Source organism: Calonectris borealis, chromosome 1 (genome assembly GCF_964195595.1).
Source record: "Calonectris borealis chromosome 1, bCalBor7.hap1.2, whole genome shotgun sequence".
Taxonomy (NCBI): Eukaryota; Metazoa; Chordata; class Aves; order Procellariiformes; family Procellariidae; genus Calonectris; species Calonectris borealis.
Window position 1 is genome coordinate 92,907,061 of NC_134312.1, and position 19,127 is coordinate 92,926,187.

A 19,127-nucleotide genomic window follows, 5' to 3' on the forward strand; every position below is an offset into this window, starting at 1 on the left:
AACCTAACAGAAATCCGAACACACCACATTAAAAAGCCCTACATACACCTCATAGCAACGCTCCATTTTACAACTGAGAACTCCAAGTAGAAATTCACACAACGGACTTCTGTCTTTCAATATGCTTCAGTGCGGATGCAAGAAAGCTATAAGAAAATTAGATATAAAGAATATGGAGAATTCCCAAGCTACTCAGATGCACTGGTCCCTGAAACCTGCTGGCTTAATTCATCTCATCTCGCATGCAGTCCATGCCTTCTACGTTCATATCTATCCTTTAGTTACTGCTCTGAAGTGAAAAATTGTTCCTAATGTGACACTCATTTCAGTGGCAAAGAGTAGAAATGCATAGGAAAAGCTAATACTGAACAGCACAAAGCTTGTTGCCTCTGTTCCAGCCCCTTCGATAGGTTTGTATACCTTAATGCCCATACATTCACATTCTGCAGCATCACAAACTAACCCAGTAAGTCAATTACCATTCCTCACAAACTTTGCCTAACAAAAGAAAACAAGGTTAGTTCCAGTTGCACATTCCAGTCAAAAGATGACATTGTGGTTTTTGCAGTGCTACCACTGGATTCAAGACAAGATGGTTATGATGTTATGGTTAAATAGTATTTGATACAGGGGGGATATAGTATTTATATAGGGGATATAGCATTTGATAGGGGGAAGGCCAACAAGGCAGATATCCTTCTGGGAGTCTGTTATAGACCACCTAACCAGGACGAGGAGGCAGACGAAATATTCTACAAGAGGCTGGCAGAAGTCTCCCAGTCGCTAGCCCTTGTTCTGGTGGGGGACTTCAACTTACCAGATGTCTGCTGGAAATACCACACAGCAGAGAGGAAACAGTCGAGGAGGTTCCTGGAGCATGTGGAAGATAACTTCCTGACGCAGCTAGTAAGCAAGCCCACTAGGGGAGGTGCCTCGCTTGACCTGCTGTTCACGAACAGAGAAGGACTGGTGGGAGATGTGGTGGTCAGAGGCCGGCTTGGGCTTAGCGACCATGAAATGATAGAATTCTCAATACTTGGTGAAGTAAAGAGGGGGGCCAGCAAAACCGCTACCATGGACTTCCAGAGGGCAGACTTTGGCCTGCTCAGGACACCGGTGGAGAGGGTCCCTTGGGAGGCAGTCCTGAAAGGCAAAGGGGTCCAGGAAGGCTGGACGTTCTTCAAGAAGGAAGTCTTAAAGGCGCAGGAGTGGGCTGTCCCCATGTACCGTAAGAAGAACGGGCGGGGAAGACGACCGGCCTGGCTGAATGGGGAGCTCTGCCTGGGACTCAGGAAAAAAAGGAGAGTTTATCACCTTTGGAAGAAGGGGCAGGCAACTCAAGAAGAGTACAGGGATCTGATTAGGTCGTGCAGAGAGGAAATTAGAAAGGCAAAAGCCCAGCTAGAACTCAACCTGGCCACTGTCGTGAGAGACAACAAAAAATGCTTTTACAAGTATATTAATGACAAAAGGAGAGCCAAGGAGAATCTCCATCCTCTATTAGATGCGGGGAGGAATGTTGCCACCAAGGACAAGGATAAGGCTGAGGTACTCAACGCCTTCTTTGCCTCAGTCTTTAACAGTCAGAGCAGTTATCCTCAGGGTACTCAGCCCCCTGAGCTGGAAGACAGAGATGGCGAGCAAGATAAAAGCCCCATAGTCCAAGCAGGATAAACCCCCCATAATCCAAGAGGAAGAGGTTAAAAACCTGCTATGCCACCTGGACGTTCACAAGTCTATGGGGCCGGATGGGATCCACCCGAGGCTACTGAGGGAGCTGGCGGAGGAGCTTGCCAAACCACTCTCCATCATTTACCAGCAGTCCTGGTTAACTGGGGAGGTCCCAGACGACTGGAGGCTTGCCAATGTGACGCCCATCTACAAGCAGGGCCAGAAGAAGGATCCGGGGAACTACAGGCCGGTCAGCCTGACCTCAGTGCCGGGGAAGATTATGGAGCGGTTTGTTTTGAGGGCACTCAGGAGCCATGTCCGGGACAACCAGGGGATCAGGCCCAGCCAGCACGGGTTCATGGAAGGCAGGTCCTGCTTGACCAACCTGATCTCCTTCTATGACCAGGTGGCCCACCTAATGGATGAGGGAAAGGCTGTGGATGTGGTCTACCTGGGCTTCAGTAAAGCCTTTGACACTGTCTCCCACAGCATTCTCCTAGAGAAGCTGGCGGCTCACGGCCTAGACAGGTGCACTCTTCACTGGGTAAAAAACTGGCTGGACGGCCGAGCCCAGAGAGTTGTGGTGAACGGAGTTAAATCCAGTTGGCGGCCGATCACGAGCGGTGTTCCCCAGGGCTCAATACTAGGGCCAGTTCTGTTCAATATCTTTATCAATGATCTGGATGAGGGGATCGAGTGCTCCCTCAGTAAGTTTGCAGACGACACCAAGCTGGGCAGGAGTGTTGATCTGCTGGAGGGTAGGAAGGCTCTGCAGAGGGACCTGGACAGGCTGGATCGATGGGCTGAGGCCAACTGTATGAGGTTCAACAAGACCAAGTGCCAGGTCCTGCACTTCGGCCACAACAACCCCATGCAACGCTACAGGCTTGGGGAAGAGTGGCTGGAAAGCTGCCCAGAGAAAAAGGACCTGGGGGGGTTGGTTGACAGCTGGCTGAACATGAGCCGGCAGTGTGCCCAGGTGGCCAAGAAGGCCAACGGCATCCTGGTCTGCATCAGAAATAGTGTGGCCAGCAGGAGCAGGGAGGTGATCGTGCCCCTGTACTCGGCACTGGTGAGGCCGCACCTCGAATACTGTGTTCAGTTCTGGGCCCCTCACTACAAGAAGGACATGGAGGTGCTGGAGCGTGTCCAGAGGAGGGCAACGAAGCTGGTGAAGGGCCTGGAGCACAACTCTCATGAGGAGTGGCTGAGGGAACTGGGACTGTTTAGTCTGGAGAAGAGGAGGCTGAGGGGAGACCTCATCGCGCTCTACAACTACCTGAAAGGAGGTTGTAGTGAGGTGGGGGTTGGTCTCTTCTCCCAAGTAACTAGCGATAGGACGAGAGGAAATGGCCTCAAGTTGCACCAAGGGAGGTTTAGATTGGACATTAGGAGAAATTTCTTTACTGAAAGAGTGGTCAGGCCTTGGAACAGGCTGCCCAGGGAAGTGGTTGAGTCACCATCCCTGGAAGTATTTAAAAGACGTGTAGATGAGGTGCTTAGGGACATGGTTTAGTGGGCATGGTGGTGTTGGGTTGACGGTTGGACACGATGATCTTAGAGGTCTTTTCCAACCTTAATGATTCTATGATTCTATATGAGGGATAAGAGATTTGCAGGAAACTTTAGTTTTGCCTTAAATGGCACTTTCCTTTATTTTCAGCTTTTGTTTGACAAGAAGTGCCTCTAGTCTGCCCTAAAATTCATCTAACAAAAAACTTGTTGCACTACTTATATGTAGTGCCCACACAGCTTTAAGCCTTTGGGGACCACTGTAGTGCAGAGTTATATATGGATATTTCAGTGTTCAATTGCAACTGTGTTGAAATATTTAAACAACGAGAGCCATAAACAGGAAGGAATTGGTTTACAAAAATTGCATTACTTACAGAGATGTTCTGCAAAAGTGTCAGTACATTTTTAGAAAGAAGATTAGCTTAAGTGTCCACAAATTGCAATATAAATCAAGCTAACTAGCAGAAGTTGCCAAAATACACTTCCATATCATACAGCCTGCCTTTGTGGCATTTATTCAAGGTCAGGGGAGTTGTAATGAGTTGGTTGGCAAAGGTTCAGCTAACTTATCTGAGAAGGTGACTTTTGGCTTTTTTCTTAAAAAGAAAAAAGCTTTCATTGAAAAAGCCTTTTGCCTTTTTGATCACAAATTAGCCATTGAAAATGTGAAGCAAATGCATGCCAATTTAGTCATATCTGCTTGAGTTGGTAGTGAAGAGAAGCATGCAACCTATCGTCAAAGACAAAATGCTCCAACAACAGCAAAGTTGTAGATGGCAGTATGAGAAAGAAAGGATGAGAAGTTTATCTGGGATCTAAAGTACAAGGAGCTGAAGGACATCAGATCAGAATTCTGTGTCAGAAAGGAAAAGCTAACTTCTTAAGGAAAGTCTCTTATCCTCCAAAGACATCTGCTTACATTAGAAAAAGATTATTTTGTTACTTAACCAAGGTACCAGCATTTGCAAGCTTACCTTATCCAGCAACACATTCTGCCATAAGCGGAAGATACTGAGGTAGCTTCTGTCTCTTGCACTGAATGATGTGAAGAAAAACTGCAGGAAAAACAATGTGCAAAAAGCTCACTTGTAGGTATTTTCAAGAAAACTAGAACACTTTCTTTTATCTTGAATATCCTAAGGTTTTCAGTAATGGCATGCTCCTCTCACACTCAACAAATCTGGGCTCATATTCCTCACACTCCACACTTTTTATCACTCGTAATAAGCGAGAGTTAGTTCCCCAATATCCACATAGTATATAAAGACACTTGCTCTTCCGGGCATTCAATTGCAATCATTTATACCTTTGGCATAAAGGAAGAGCTCCCCCTCAACTAAATACACAGTTAAATCTTTCTCCCACTTCCAAATAGGAGGTGGAACAAATCAGAGATGCATATGCCTATTTCTCACAGGCCACAGCCCTTTCCATCCTTCCGCCAGATACTCCTTTTACTAAGCTTTTCACATGAGATGAAGTGAAATTAAAATACTTAAAGTAGATCAAATTAAGATGCATCATTTGCAGTATTAAAATCTTTCTCATTTGAAAGTTTGTTTAGCAGCGAAAGAGGTTTATCTTCCTTAACGATCAAAGTTAATATTTAATAAATTGAGAGGGAACAGCCAAATATGAGGAATCACAGTCCCTTCATAAAGAACAGCTCCAGATTCACTCTGGAAAGCTGTTCTCTGTATCCAGCCAAGAATTATTATTTTCAAGGCATTTACAGAAGAACTGTCATGAAGTGTGTTGCACATAAGAACAGTCTGCATCATGCTTTTCAGTTTTTCCAAATGCATACCCAAAAACTACATTTCCCAGCACATAAAATTGCATGTTCGATAGGTAGATTTCTCCATGTCTCAAAACCCACAATATTAGAGTCCGGTTTTTTTCAGCAATTTTCTTCCAGGGGCACTTTAGTGAGATCGCAAAAATATCAAACTCATGACGCACATTCTGAATTCATGCCCTGAACTTTTAGTTTTCAAATGGCTTTCCTTTGAGAATCAGTGGGACAAAAACTCCCTTACTTTCTGGTTACTGCATCAACACTAGTAGGGGGTTCTGCAATCAAACTAAAGTTGAATTACCAAGCCAACGTGCACAAGGACCAAACCATTAAGTCTGTCTTCTAATCCTAGTCGCGTTTAAAGATTTGACAGGGAAGTTACTTATGCAAATTTAAAACTACAATAAGTGCTCTGCTCTGGACGTTATCATTTAAAAAAACAAAAATGTATTAAATACAGATTTTTCACCTTCTCTCCTTTTGTTGCTATTTGTATGGCATTTGGAATGAGCCGAGCAGTCTTCTCCTTTGTCATGAAAGTGATATCCTTCAAGGCAATAGAAATCTAAGCAGAAACAGATTTAATATATTAAAAATAACTGTTAAGACTAAAAATTTAGAAAGTCACAGACCATGCAAGAGGAACTGAGGCTAACCCCAAACCCTAGGATGCAGTTCCGTTCAGACCACAAAGGCAATTACTGTCTCCATTTGCTAACCTTAACAGCAAGCATTCCAAAGTAGAAGCAAGTTAAGATGACTGAAGAGTAATTTCCTCTTCTTTCATATTAGGACTAAGGAAGCAAGTAGTTCTTTCTTCTTTCCTTCCACTCCTCCAGCAATACTTGAGGATTAAGGGCACAATCCCAGCCACATACAAACCACAGACCTGAAAGCCAATCCCAATCGGTACACTATACATAAGGCAGGACATAGATTAGATAATCTATTATCTTGTCTATGTCATCTCACAGAAGTCTGCAGTCTAGTCCATTTTCACAGAGGTTTATTTGCAGTCCAGACACTGCGAGGAAATCTTCCTGCTTGGGTGTGTTTGCCTTGCATATTAGTACTTGAAATGTTTCTGTTTAGAAGAGCATGGCCTGACTAGCTGCAACAAGCCATTTCACTCAGCCTATCCCCTCCCCTTGAAGATAAGACTGTGCTGCTGCTGTTCAGCTTAGAGAAAGGAAGAACATACAGTTGAATCCTGCTTTTTCCTGTGTGTGCAGAAGGTCCTCCACTTACTCTCTCTGCCTGCATCAACATAGCCTGCTAAGGAGATCCCAAAACTTGGCTCTACCATTGTAGCTGATGAGCTCAGATTGCCTTAAGATGTTGCTTAAGATATCACTCTGCTAGGCAAGCAGGAACAAGTTACCAGGATGTATGCTGTTTTGGCTGAAAATCAGTCTTTAAATAGTTTATATATTCAAGGGTGTCATTTCAAAGGGAATTTTTTTTTTTTAATCTTAAGCCTACAATAAGAAACATTCAATCACCAAATCCACCAAATCCTATCTACTTTTGCTCATACTGTTCAAAAGCTACAGACCACAATATGAGAACTTGCAGAGGTCATTTATAGATTCTCTTCAGTTGTTCTTAGATGCTGATATTTACATGCGAGACTAAACCAAGTTAAGGTTCAATGCAGCAGAGTTCTTAAACAGGGCAACACCATATACTGCATCATGCTCCTGGTCTTACAGGAGAACATTATGTGTTACATCCCTTTATAGAGCAACTCTTCTTGGTAAGGAGAGCAAATAGTCATCCAGAGGTGTAAAGGATCAACTTTAGCGTAACTCCTGAACTCCTTCCTAGGCCAAATGACTGACTGAGCAGGCTTACTTCAGCATTCAGACGTCTCCAATGCTACCCTCATTTTACAGAGCAACAGATCTGCATTTCTACTCAGGGATGCAGGCTCTTTCTTTTCAGTGCAAAGTTACTAGCATGAGATTGATAGGATAAGATTTGTTTGAGGGAGTCTTATATCCTCATAGTACAGGACAAAGAAGTGGGATTATCAGTGAGCTAAGAGATCTTACTGTGGTCTCCCATCGGAAAATGTTGCTGTGGAAACAGAGCCAGTTTTCAGAGAGATACAAGCGTCCTTGCAGCAGGATATCCTTCTGGAGTGCACAGGCGTAATCTATGTATAGAGAGCAAGAGCAAGTTTACTCACTTATTGCAGCTCAGTCGACCCAAATCTATTAACTTAAAACGAGATAAGGGTATTACAATACAAATAAAAAGCTATTTCTTTCACTCTTCAAAAGTCTGTGAAGGCAGACTTGTACTGGGTTGCACCCAGACCATTGTTCTGGGAACACCCCAACACCAGGGTTGATGAAATATCTGTGTGAGGACAGCACTCCATGTATCGACCCCCTGTGCGTTACCCTGTATTTTCAGAGAAGAGGTATCAGGCAAGATCAGGAATACATGGGAGAAGCATTCATAAGTTAAACTTCAAAGCACCTAAACAACAGAATACACAAACATTTTATAGTATAACAGATTATACTGTCAACTCCTACATAACAGTAGTTCATATGTTGTAGTAAGATAATCATTTTCCACTAAACAGATCCTATCACTAGCTAAAACTATCTGAAAAGTGAGACACTAAAAGGCAGCTTGAAGCTACCCAGTTCTTCAGGCAGGGGCTATTTTCAGAAGCTGTCATTTTTGTTATGATACTGCCTCTGGCTGAAACATCCCTACTGAAAAACAGATTTCATCTAGAATGCAATTACCCATCATCAGACACCTGCTAATTAAGAACAAGAGCAGAGGATTTGGTTGCACTTTTTAAAAACCTCTTTTAGAGAACTTTCATTATTTCAGAGCCTGAAGATTCAAACAAAAGGAATTTTCAGAAGTACTACTACTAGAAAGTGAAGACAGACAGACCCCTTTTGGAAGCTCCAACCTAAAGAAGGTTACCTCATGTATAGAAAATACCCAGAATGCACCTATTCATGCAGGATGTTAATGATTTTAACTTTAGAGGTATCAAAGAGTTTTGTTATTTTGAAAAGCATTATATCTGGTATTATCTGAGACAGAATTTTGATTTTGTGTACAACAAGATGATGAATACAGTTCTTGTTCAAGTACCAAGAAGTTCGGGAGTCCCTCACCATCGTAACTTCAAGGTAAGTCTGCACCTACACAAGCTTTTATTATGATTTTTAAAATTCTCTTGGGTTTTCCCCTCAAATAATCAAGTGGAAATAAAGTTTCTTGCAACAAGCATGAGGCATGTACACAAGCCCTTGGAGACATAACTGCAAACAGAATTACATAAAGTTAAAGAAATCCAAACCAGTTATAAGTGCATGTTTAAAGAGAAGTCAGATACCAAAACGCTGGGAGAACAGGGAGAGGGAAGGCAGCAGGAGTTTGAGGTTAAGGACTAAGGAAAGCATTACCAAGAAGTTTGCATCTGACTTCTACCTTTAGGGGAGGGAGAGGGATTCAGACCTATAAATACTGGAGCAAGTGATGAGCACCACCACGACCTACCTACACAAAAGAGAATATCACAACAAAAGGGAGAGATTAGCATTTCTCCTTCTAAGTTTTCAGATCCAGTAACTTAAGATGCTGCTTGTAAACAACATTTTCAGACAAATTAAAGTTGGTGGCACTCCTTTAAACTCCCATTTCGAAAGTCTAAGTAATTTCTCTTTCATCATAAGAAAAGAATTGTATTTCATATAATCTTTATATAGTGCTCATTACAGTGGAATAGTTGCTTTTTTTTTTTTTAACAGCTAAGTTAAGAATGGGAGCAGTTACAGTTCTTTTGAACAGCAGCAAGTAATTGCTTCTTTGAGCACTGTAAAGCCTGTGATAAGTTTCTCTGCATCAAGCAAAGGAAGAGCTCTTTGCTTGGAGGATGCAAAAAGTTCTTCCAAAGGAGCACTGCTTTTTATGGGGTTAAAAAAAAATTGTATATAAAGTAACGACTTTGCTTCTGACGGAGTAGGAGCTACATTGTTGAGATTAACCCATTACTAAATCTTTCTTCAAGTCCTTGGCAGTCTGTTCATTAAAACTGTGCTTCAGAGTTCACTCCATGGCCTTCTCCTTTCACAGGATTGATGTAGAAACGTCAGAACAATGCTTTGAAGTAATATCCTTTTCTTCTGTTTTACTTCTGCACTGAACTGAAGTATTTTAAAAATGCAGAAGACATTTCAGAGGATAACTACCTCCTTCTGAGGCTGGAAAAGGATGCAGGGATTTAACTCTTTCTGTGCAAGTGAAAGCTCTAATTTCTCTTCCATTAACCTGGAAGGAACTCAGCATGCTGCAAGCATATATGACAGCCTCTCAACATTCACTTCCTTAAAGGTTGCATAAGATGAGACATGAACTTTAAACAGTCACAATGCCACTTTTGTATAAAAACACCACCCAATTCTTGGACAGTGTATTTGTTACACAATGCTCAGGCAGCGCAGGCAGATTTACCTGGAAGGCAAATGACAAAAAGATGGAATAAGGTGCATCACTGCATGCAAAGGAGGTAGGGTTATCCGCTTGCCTTTTGGATTTTGCAGTGGAGCAAAACAGGGAGTCAGAGCTCAAAAGGAACATTTCAGTGCCAAGAAGTTATGTACCATAGTTTGACATTCTCTGCCACTTGCTTCTCTCCCCTCCCACCCTACGCACTTATCAAATCTGCTCTTCCAGCTGAGCCATACTTCTATGCCCATACCCATGTCATCAGCCTATGGATAAGCTAACCTGATATATTGGGCTGTGAAAAAACTCTGTTCCAGGCATGAGCCAACCCAGAACTGACAGATTTGCACAGCACAGCACCACATAACGTACTTCTTGCTCAGTACTAGCCTGGGCAGTACTACAACTGCACAGACCAGCGTGGGGCATAAAACATTTTTATCTGCCCTCAAGATACCATGTTGACAAATCCATCCAAGTGCACAGCATTATAAGTCAGGATAAAATGAAGATTGGTTTGTGTTTTCTGATGATCTCCTATGATGGCTGATGGGAATTACACGCTTAAATACTGAATTTTATGTCCTTATACCACATAGGTGGCATTCGTCTCTCAAAAGCCAAGCACCCACTGTGTCACTCAATCTCAGAAGTCACATTAATCAAGGTGCCTAGGGCAAGGGTCTAGGCTTAGTTCCAGGGAGCAAGGGAAAAGCTTCTGCTAAGGATGATCTACCTACTTAACAGGGTCACTGAAGCAACATCCCTTACCTTTGTATCCACGTACCAAACCATTAAAACTATGGAATCATTCCCTCCTCCACCAACATCTATGGCAGCTGACTTGGCCATAACTAGTTGCCTCTTTAAGGTAAAAGAGAGAACTTAGACACTCACAGGATACAAAATAAATGGTTATGACACTGCAAGAGGTACCAAGTTGGTTGTCCATGGTGGAAAGAACATAAAACAAATTCAATGCTCTCAGGACTTAACTCTGCCTCTGTTCTTCTCACACTTGCATCACACAAGCCCGTCAATGCACATAGGTTGAGTCTATGTGCTCAGTGCTCACCCTGACCCTGCATAGTGATCTTTCTTTCCAGCTTGTCAGCGAACAGCTGTCAGACTGTCACATCTCCACTGCTGTCAGGAAGGGTTTTGTCTAAAAACCCACTAAAAAGTAGCGGCAGAAAAAGACATTAAGACGCTCCCATCCTGTATCTAGATGAACTGGAGGATTCTGTATCCTCTCCTTCACTTCAAGCCCCAAAAGGAATTTGTCTTTTTTCACAAAGCAGGCCGTACAAGAGAGGAGTATGGACCCAAGTTTCCCTGAAGGTATTTGTTGCTAGTTCAGAGACAGGAGAATAGGAAGGCATCAGCTGTAATTAGAATTTGCCATAAAAAACCCCACACCTTTGCACTGCTGCAATCTGGAGTTATTAGCCAGAAGATAAGCACTTTTTGTGCGATTATGTCTTACCTACTATGAGTCTCTCCGAGTCTGGCAGATGAGAAAACTGTCTCTTGAATTCCTCACTCCTATATTTGTAAGTGGAACTTGAGAGCTGCAACAAAGTATGGTAAAAGGTTAAGCAAACAGATTTATTTTCAGCCATCAACTGTCTTCATACTGGATGTGTAATTTTATCTTGAAGAACAAATGAACATCAAAAGAGCAATGAAGAATAGGTGATATCTAAATGTGATCGTCTCTGTAACTTTATGCTTGCTTATGTAAGAGTGTACTTTCAGTATTTAGGATAGGATGGACCAAACTGTTCCCCGTATCAGGCCAATGCCAATTACAAGGCATTATAATCGTATGATGGCAACCTGCTCCATTCATAAGGACACGAGAGCCCCTTCCAGGGCTAAGTCTTCTAGCACAGGCTAAATGAAGAGGCAGCAAGGCCATAACACAGGAGGTGACAGAGCAGATCAAGTCCTCACACAGGCACTAGCTGGACACAAAGACACAACCTAGAACACCAATTTATAAATGGGGTACCATTTCGGGAATACTACAGTGCAATGGATTTTTTTGCCAGTTGCTATAATTAGACCTGTAGGAATAAAGGCCAAAGTTTCCTCCAGTAAACACAAATAGCAGTACCACCATCACCTCTTGATTTCCTGACCTGTTCACATTTCACCCCATATTTAAAAAGATCATTGTTTATGGTTCATTTAAGATTCAAATTGGGCAGTAAACTTACAGCAAAGAAGATTAATCCTGATGGATTAATTCCTTATTCTTATAAACAAATGCCCCCACTCCCATTCAAATAAAGAGCTTCAGCATGTTCTCCAGAAACGATTCCACTGTAAAAACCCCGTTTTTCATTTTGCAGTAATAACAAGGCCGTATTTTTTTCTTAACAGACATTGGCCACTTATTTTAGGGGCTGTCCTAACCAAATGCTGTATAAGGCAATGACTCAGCTGGACTACAACTAAGATAGGAAGAAGTCACTTTCAAGTGGTACCAAAACCAGGTACAAATATACTATAAAGGCCTCTTTTACATCTTTTTTTTTTTGTTTAACCTTTCTAAAGATCTTAAGCACATGGCTGCTATTCTCTCCTTGAGCACTTGCATTACTCCAAAATTTGACATTCAACATTAAACCCATCTCTTCCATAAGATCAGTGGCTACTTACGTTTAGGGTGGGGGAAGAAAGAAGAAAGAAGGCAAAGAACCACTTTTGACTGTATTACCTTGCAGCATGTTTACTAAAAAAAACCACCCAGTTTTAGCACACTCCTGCAGTATGTTAGTTGGTCACTACCCTTTCATTATGTCTGTGCTTGTTGTCAAAACAATCCCAGAACAAAGACAGACTTATCCTCATCTTGAGGGTCTTTTAATAAACTAGTGCCAGTAGTGCCCCACCTCATCAAGATTCTCACATTTTGCTATTTTCCACAGAAGAGATTCCTGCTTCTTGCAGTTCAAAAGTTCCCTGAACACCACCACCCGTTCCGCCCCCCGCAATGATCTGTCATCTACCTATACTTGAGAATTGAGCTCTTTGACCACAAGAACACATAAGTGCTATTTCAAGGTCAGCTGTTTAAGTGCATATAACACAGGAGAGGGCAAAGTCGCCCTGACTCAGTTCAACTTTAAAAAAACATGTTAATGTTACCTTCTATTACCATCAATAAAAGAAAGAGTTTATGTCTGACCATAGGTGAGTACGTATTTGCTGTCCACTAATATTCTGAGCATTGCAATGTAAAAAAGGCAGTGAGGGAGACAGACAGAAAATACATCCATCCCTACTCTTCTGAGAAAAGTAAGCATGAAAGCTTTAGGTGCAACTAACAGGGCAACGTCCTCTAAGCTGTATGCTTCCAGTTATATTTCAGCTGTTTCTGAGACTATGAAAATAACATTCTTGAAGAGCATGTCATGTACTAAAGTAGATAGGCTATGGTTTCTTGGCCTTGCCACATCGTGCCTGAAATGCACGCTTTTAACTGATCACCTGAAACGGCATCCAATGACTGCACCACTTTCAAGAAACTGAGTTCTTCGCAATTACTCTGGAAAGAGACATGGAGAAGAATGAAAAGCTAACTCAGATCTTGTAAAGTTGCCACTTGTAGTTCCAGAGACCCTACAGTTTACACAGTCATACCTCAACTGACTGAAGTCTGAGCTTGTGAGGACAGTGCTAACATACAAGGGGAAAAAAGAACTGGTCTGCCATGAGAGCAAAAAAAAGTTCATAATCTTCAAGCCTGATTTACAAAGCCATGATTTAAGAAGCCATGCTTTTAAGGAGGGAAGTACTTTCTCAAACACGCTGTATACAGATAAGATAATAGATAAGAGGATAGATAAGAGCTACACTGAATTTAAGCATTTTTGTGGTTATAAGACAAAAGGAATCAGGAAGAGGAGCATAGGAACATTACAGTATCACAGAGACGTTTATTTTAGTGCCTGAATCTGCCAGTTCAACAGCTCCAAGGTATCTTGAGTTTTACTTAGAAATGGAATTTCTCTAGATCATAAAATCTGCTTTAGCTTGTCTGAGAAACCCTTGCTGGCATTTAAGTGTTCTTTGTCACAAGTGACAAATAGGCTACAAGAAATCCTCTTATTAATTGCAGATTTCTGCTGAGCTCTTACGACATTTATGAAGAGCCAGCTCTGAATCTTTATCTAATCAGCACAAGAAAAGTGAGCACATTGAAGCTTTTTAACCTTATCTTTTCCTTACGTTGTATGAAAACTAGCTCACTTAGATCTCTAATTATTACGCACTCAGTATGTGGCTTCGTGATTAACAGATCACTCAATGGACTTGGGAAACAACTGGGACAAATTAACGCTATTGGCACTATCAATTTCCTTAAAGTGAGGAAAATAAGACGTTTCCATTTCTATGAATACAGTATCTCTCCATCACCATAATAATATTCAAGACGAGGCAGCATTTGAGGCAGGTTGCCACCTCTGGGTTACAAAACTTACCATCAAATATTAAAAGAAGAAAGGCATAAATTAGGCTGTAGTATGACGTTTAAGAGATGAAAACAGCAACTCATTTTTAACACATGCATATTTCTAACTTTAATTGCAAGTCATCAGGAAACACTTTGCCTCAGGATATCTTAGGCACTTATGGATATGCTATATTTAATCACTAAGAAAATTAAGTCCGGCCGACAACATATTAACATTCTTTACCTGAAGCCACAAAATATACCAGAAACCTGTAAAATAGCATAAGCAGAAAAACCTTTTCAGCCTCATTCAGAAAGTTTTACAGAAGACAGTTATGCAAGAACCAGATACTACTTGAAGACACATAACCAAGTGATTCTCGTACCTTGTTTAGAAATGGACTAGAGTCCAACTATATAAAGTCATGTTCCAGAAAAAAATGTGTTAACTTAAACAGGACTAAGCTGAGTTATTTATATGATAGAAGCTTGTTACAAAACAGCTTCCCTTCACATTTACATCTTCAAAGTGTGGACATTGCAAATAATTTGAGCCCTTTAGCAAACTGCGGAGGAAAATTAAGCTACATATTCTCCCAAGAGTACAGCAAAAATGCTAATAGTTAGGAAATTATTTGATTGCACATATAACTAAGCATGCAAATAGTCAATCAACCTCAGCAGAAAGGTGTGCACATTTTTTGACGTTTGCTAATGACAGTAATAATTTTGCATTTGCTTTGTTAGTGTTTTTCCCTTGTTTTGAGACACTACAAAAACCACGTTACCTGACAATTTGCGTTCTATAATTCTGACATGCAGCTATGAATACAAACAGCTGAGAACACAGCTGACCTCACCACTAGAGTAATACAACTCTGATGTCACCTCATTTTAAGAGATGCACACGTGCTTCCCACGGGGCTTCAGTCTTGGTATCAGTTACTACCAAGTGCTTGGGGTCCTAAAATCAAACAAGCCTATAAGCAAGCTGCCTGACCTGCTCCCCTTTTATGGTCAGAAGCCTCACTTAACCATCAAAACACGGCCAATGAGACTTACGGCTTTGCTCCTCTGTCTACAAGCAAGCAAATCCACGCCACTATCTCTACATTCCACTTAAGGACCACCTGATGTACTATTCCACAAAGACAGAAGAGCTTGGCCTGTACTTTCCTATGAAGTTTCTAGGCATGATCGAAAACAAATTTGGAGATATTAGTAAGGTTAGGATGAAAGCACTTTTAATCCTACACTAGCACATTAAAACAAACCTTAAATATCCTGGCAAAAATTGTTGCATTTCTACTGAAGAATGCATTGTTTTCCCCCCCTCTTCAAACTCATCTAAAATCTTGCTTAGCATCAGGAGAAAGAAAAAGAAAACAGCCTCCAGAAGAACAAACATAGTCAGAAAGGAGTTTGATTTTATACAAAAAGACTACTTTAGACTACAAGTATTCTTGAAACTTATCTGGTAAGGGAGAAATAAAAACAAACAAAACAAACCAACACCCCACTTTCAGTGAGTCTAAAGCCTCACTAGGCTAGGAGAGAGCTAAGTTAACAGCCCTAACAAAAGCTTCATTTAACAGTATAAGGCAGGCAAACTTAAGACTTCACATACTCCAAAACAGATTCAGGTGGACTTACCTATAAACACAAGAACAACTCCCATGGCACACTAAGATGACAGCCTCTCTGCTGAGGCTACCTGTAAAACGTGCCAAATCTGACAAGCCTTTCCATCAGAGAAATGTTGATCCCACTACAGTCATTTCTCCAGTCCAGAAAAGTTCATTATGACCATCCCATCTAATCTATAATGCACAAGCCACAGCTATCCCACAGTTTAGCTCCTGCTTTAAAACCAGAGCTGCAGTGACCACATTTCCCTTTGGGAAAGGAAAAAAATTTTTACCTTCTTAAATTAAAAGTCACCCCTGATGGAAAAATCCATCTTAGCTATGGACAGTTCTTCTAGTGGTCTGTTGATTAATCTTATCTTCACTTTGCGAATTATTTTCAGATTGTGAGCAAGTTATCCCATATCTTCTTTTGGGGTACGGATTAAGTTTCTCAAGTCTACTAGCAAAAAGATTTTTTTTCAGACTTATTCTCATGGCTTTTCTGAATCCCCCCTATTTTCAATGTGCTTCTTGAGTTAGACGTAGCCTTGCAGGAGTCACTGCAAACACACATAAATCCGATTCACACTTGCTTTTAGGCACAGAACCACAGTGGAAGCTCACGTCCATGTGACTACCAGTCTCCCTTATCTTTTCACAGTTCTAGGGCACAGATTTCCATTTCTTCCAAAAACAAGCACGAGGATGTATTTTGAAAGTGTCAGACTTGTTCTCTGTTTACCCTGTCACAAGCAAACAGTCCGGATCCATTCTCTGGATCCATCCAGATCACTTAGTGATCTATTTTCACTAACCATTCCTTGACAGAATCACAAAAAAACTTTGTTTTACAAATAACTCTCAGTTATTGAGTACTCATAAGCTTTACTAGCAGTAACTTACTGTTCTTTTCTTTCTCTTGAAGCACAAAACCATTAAACTTGCACTGGGAAAGAACCTCTCACAGGACCTGAAGATCAGCACCACCTTACTTCGGGTGACTTACTGTGCTGTGTACAGTACACTGTGCACTTTGGGACTGGATGTGTACAGAGCGTCCGCTTTAGTTTTTTTAAAAAAGGAGGTATTTGATCACACCTGGTTATCCACATAGCTGTATTTAATTCATAGGTTATACAAGGCATGTCAACAAAAAAAAAAAAAAAAAAGAAAAACAAGCAACTGTTGCCAGGGTTGGCTCAGCCATTGTATTCCCTAGGAGCCTGCTTTCCAAAAGTTCCCATGCTCTCAAGGAAATGGAAACAAGCTCATAGTCACAGTGGGAGGGGGAAGAGTTTAAGGAGCCCGGACTATTTTACTGACATTCATTATATGCTCTCCTTCATTTACCCTTAACTTGTCGGGAGAGGGGATTCTCATAAGTACAGGGCACTCTTCCAGTGGGCCACTGGCAGGCACAGGGCTGTGCACTAGGCTTATTACGTCCCCTTCTGTGGCCCAGCCCCTCTCTTATTTGCAGAGGCTGAAGGAGAAAGATTTTAACATTTCTTAGTGACTGAGCAGAAAACAAACCAATGGCAGTTCTCCTGCAGTGGCATCTGTGTACAGGCAGAGCTGCATCCCGCAAGAATTTTGGTGCAACTGTCTTTCTTCTGTTGGAAATTCAAAGAAGGGTTATTAAAATACAGGGCACGAGCAAATACTCAAGCTACTGTATTTTCTAGGGTTTTGTTTGTTGGGGGGTTTTGTGGTTTTTGGGTGGGGTTTTTTTGTTGTTTGTTTGGGGTTGTTTTGTTTTTTAAATCCTATGAGATCCTATAGACAAGGCTAACGATGGAGTCCCTAGTCCCCCCAGAATGATGTTACTATTAACTAATTCTCACAGATGCATGGGCAGGCACATTAAAAATGTTAGACAGACTATTATTTACCACTAACACCGGTAGCTTCCAAAAATCCATGTAGGAAGAAACTCCTCAGAACTATTTCATTATGGAGAGCTTCTGAAATATTGGATACCCACTTACAAAGTATGTGACACCCCGTGTCATGAAACTGACTGAATTAGGTACTTCCAAAAGGGAGACTGCTCCTATTTATTTTAAAGACTGGGTCTAGTACATAAAAAGTGCTGTCACGCACTCCCCTGCCTTATCTGTTCCTCCACTTTTGTCCCACAGACGGCACCTCGACAGTAGTCCAGCCCTCACCAGCTCCTCTGTGGGCATCAGCCTCATCAAGACATCGCTGACCTGACACATGGTAAGACCCTGCTCTTCTGAAAAGCAGTTCTGGTCAGCTACTGACCAGAGAGGCCTGTATCACAACTGTTTACCCCACAGTGTGACATGAACTCGGCTGGACTGGAATCCTGCTCACAAAACGGCCTGGTCATCTCCTGCACCTCACCAGCCACCTTGTCCTTCCAAGAGCAGGAAAGAAGGTCTTATACTTGAGCTCTACCTATGTAAGTACAAATATCAAATAATGTTGCAGCACAGCTTGGAAAACACCCTACAAAATCCACAACCAAAGTTGTCACAATTACGATTCTGACAGACAAGAAAATTTAGCATCATATGAAATACTGGATACTATGCTGCTAACATCAGGTTATATAATTAGAAATAGAACAAAAGTATCATTTTTTGTGAAGAATTTTAAAATTTGGCTTCCTTCCCAAGCAGAAAGAAAATTCAGACATAATGTTTAAAAAGATGAAACATGTAAAGTTCTTCGAAGAAATACTTTTAAGTTGCACAACCAGTTAAAGATTTTTTTTTTTGTTAATGTTCTTTAGAAAAACAGTAGAAGAGATCTGGAAAAATTTTGTAACAAAGTATTTCAGTTCAGAACACATGAGGACCTCTCCCAAGTTTCTCCTTCAAGATCCCACCAGTATTAGCTCAATTTCACAGCCACTACATTTCATTGAAATAGGGTTCAGCTGAAGCTACTTCAACAAGGTCTATATTTAACCTCACAGGGCTCTACTCTCCACTCAATGGAGGTGCAATTTAACTATACACATTACCAGATGACAGCTCAGGATATAGTTTTCCTAAGTACCCTCTATCAAAAGGGAACAGCACCTACTGAATATGCATCTTGCAAACACAGGAGGAAATACACTTCAAGCATACAAAAAACTAAGCCTGCTGGGAACATGTTACAGCTGAGAAGGCCTTCTTATCAATGGTAAGAAAGCCTCTTGTCATTAGTAGTATTATTGACTTTTCCCTGAAAAAAAAAAAGGAAGTTTGGATTGAGAATATCCCCTGCTTATTCTGAAGCAATTGCTTTGTAGTATTCAGTAGTTACTTTCTGCAAAGAAGCGTTCTAAAGCATTTTTAAATGGTGAAGCCAATGTATTGTCGTAACAACTCTGATTTAGATATAAAATATCAAGTTTGACACGTACAGTGAGGAGCAAAGCATATGCTCCATTTCAGAAATAAAACTGACTGAGGCATGAAGCTAATGTAAAGTCAGAAGACACACACCCCCTACACACACCTCCTCCCCTAGCTGCCTGCAGCCTGTTCCAACCCATGCAAATCCCTGGCCAACACTCAGGCAGCCTCTACGGCTCCCCCCTCTCTCA

General features: G+C 41.4%; 1 protein-coding gene across 2 annotated transcripts in view; it reads right to left on the reverse strand.

Moving 5' to 3' along the window:
- The window catches only part of GRAMD1C (GRAM domain containing 1C), a 58,462-nt gene that overhangs the window by 27,039 nt on the left and 12,296 nt on the right, over positions 1-19,127 (reverse strand). For both annotated transcript variants that reach the window (XM_075166943.1, XM_075166935.1), the window contains exons 3-6: positions 10,956-11,040; positions 7,039-7,142; positions 5,454-5,549; positions 4,161-4,241 (exon numbers count right to left, since the gene is read on the reverse strand). In XM_075166943.1, the coding sequence (XP_075023044.1) occupies positions 4,161-4,241; positions 5,454-5,549; positions 7,039-7,142; positions 10,956-11,040 (366 nt within the window). The remainder of the gene's footprint in view (positions 1-4,160; positions 4,242-5,453; positions 5,550-7,038; positions 7,143-10,955; positions 11,041-19,127) is intronic.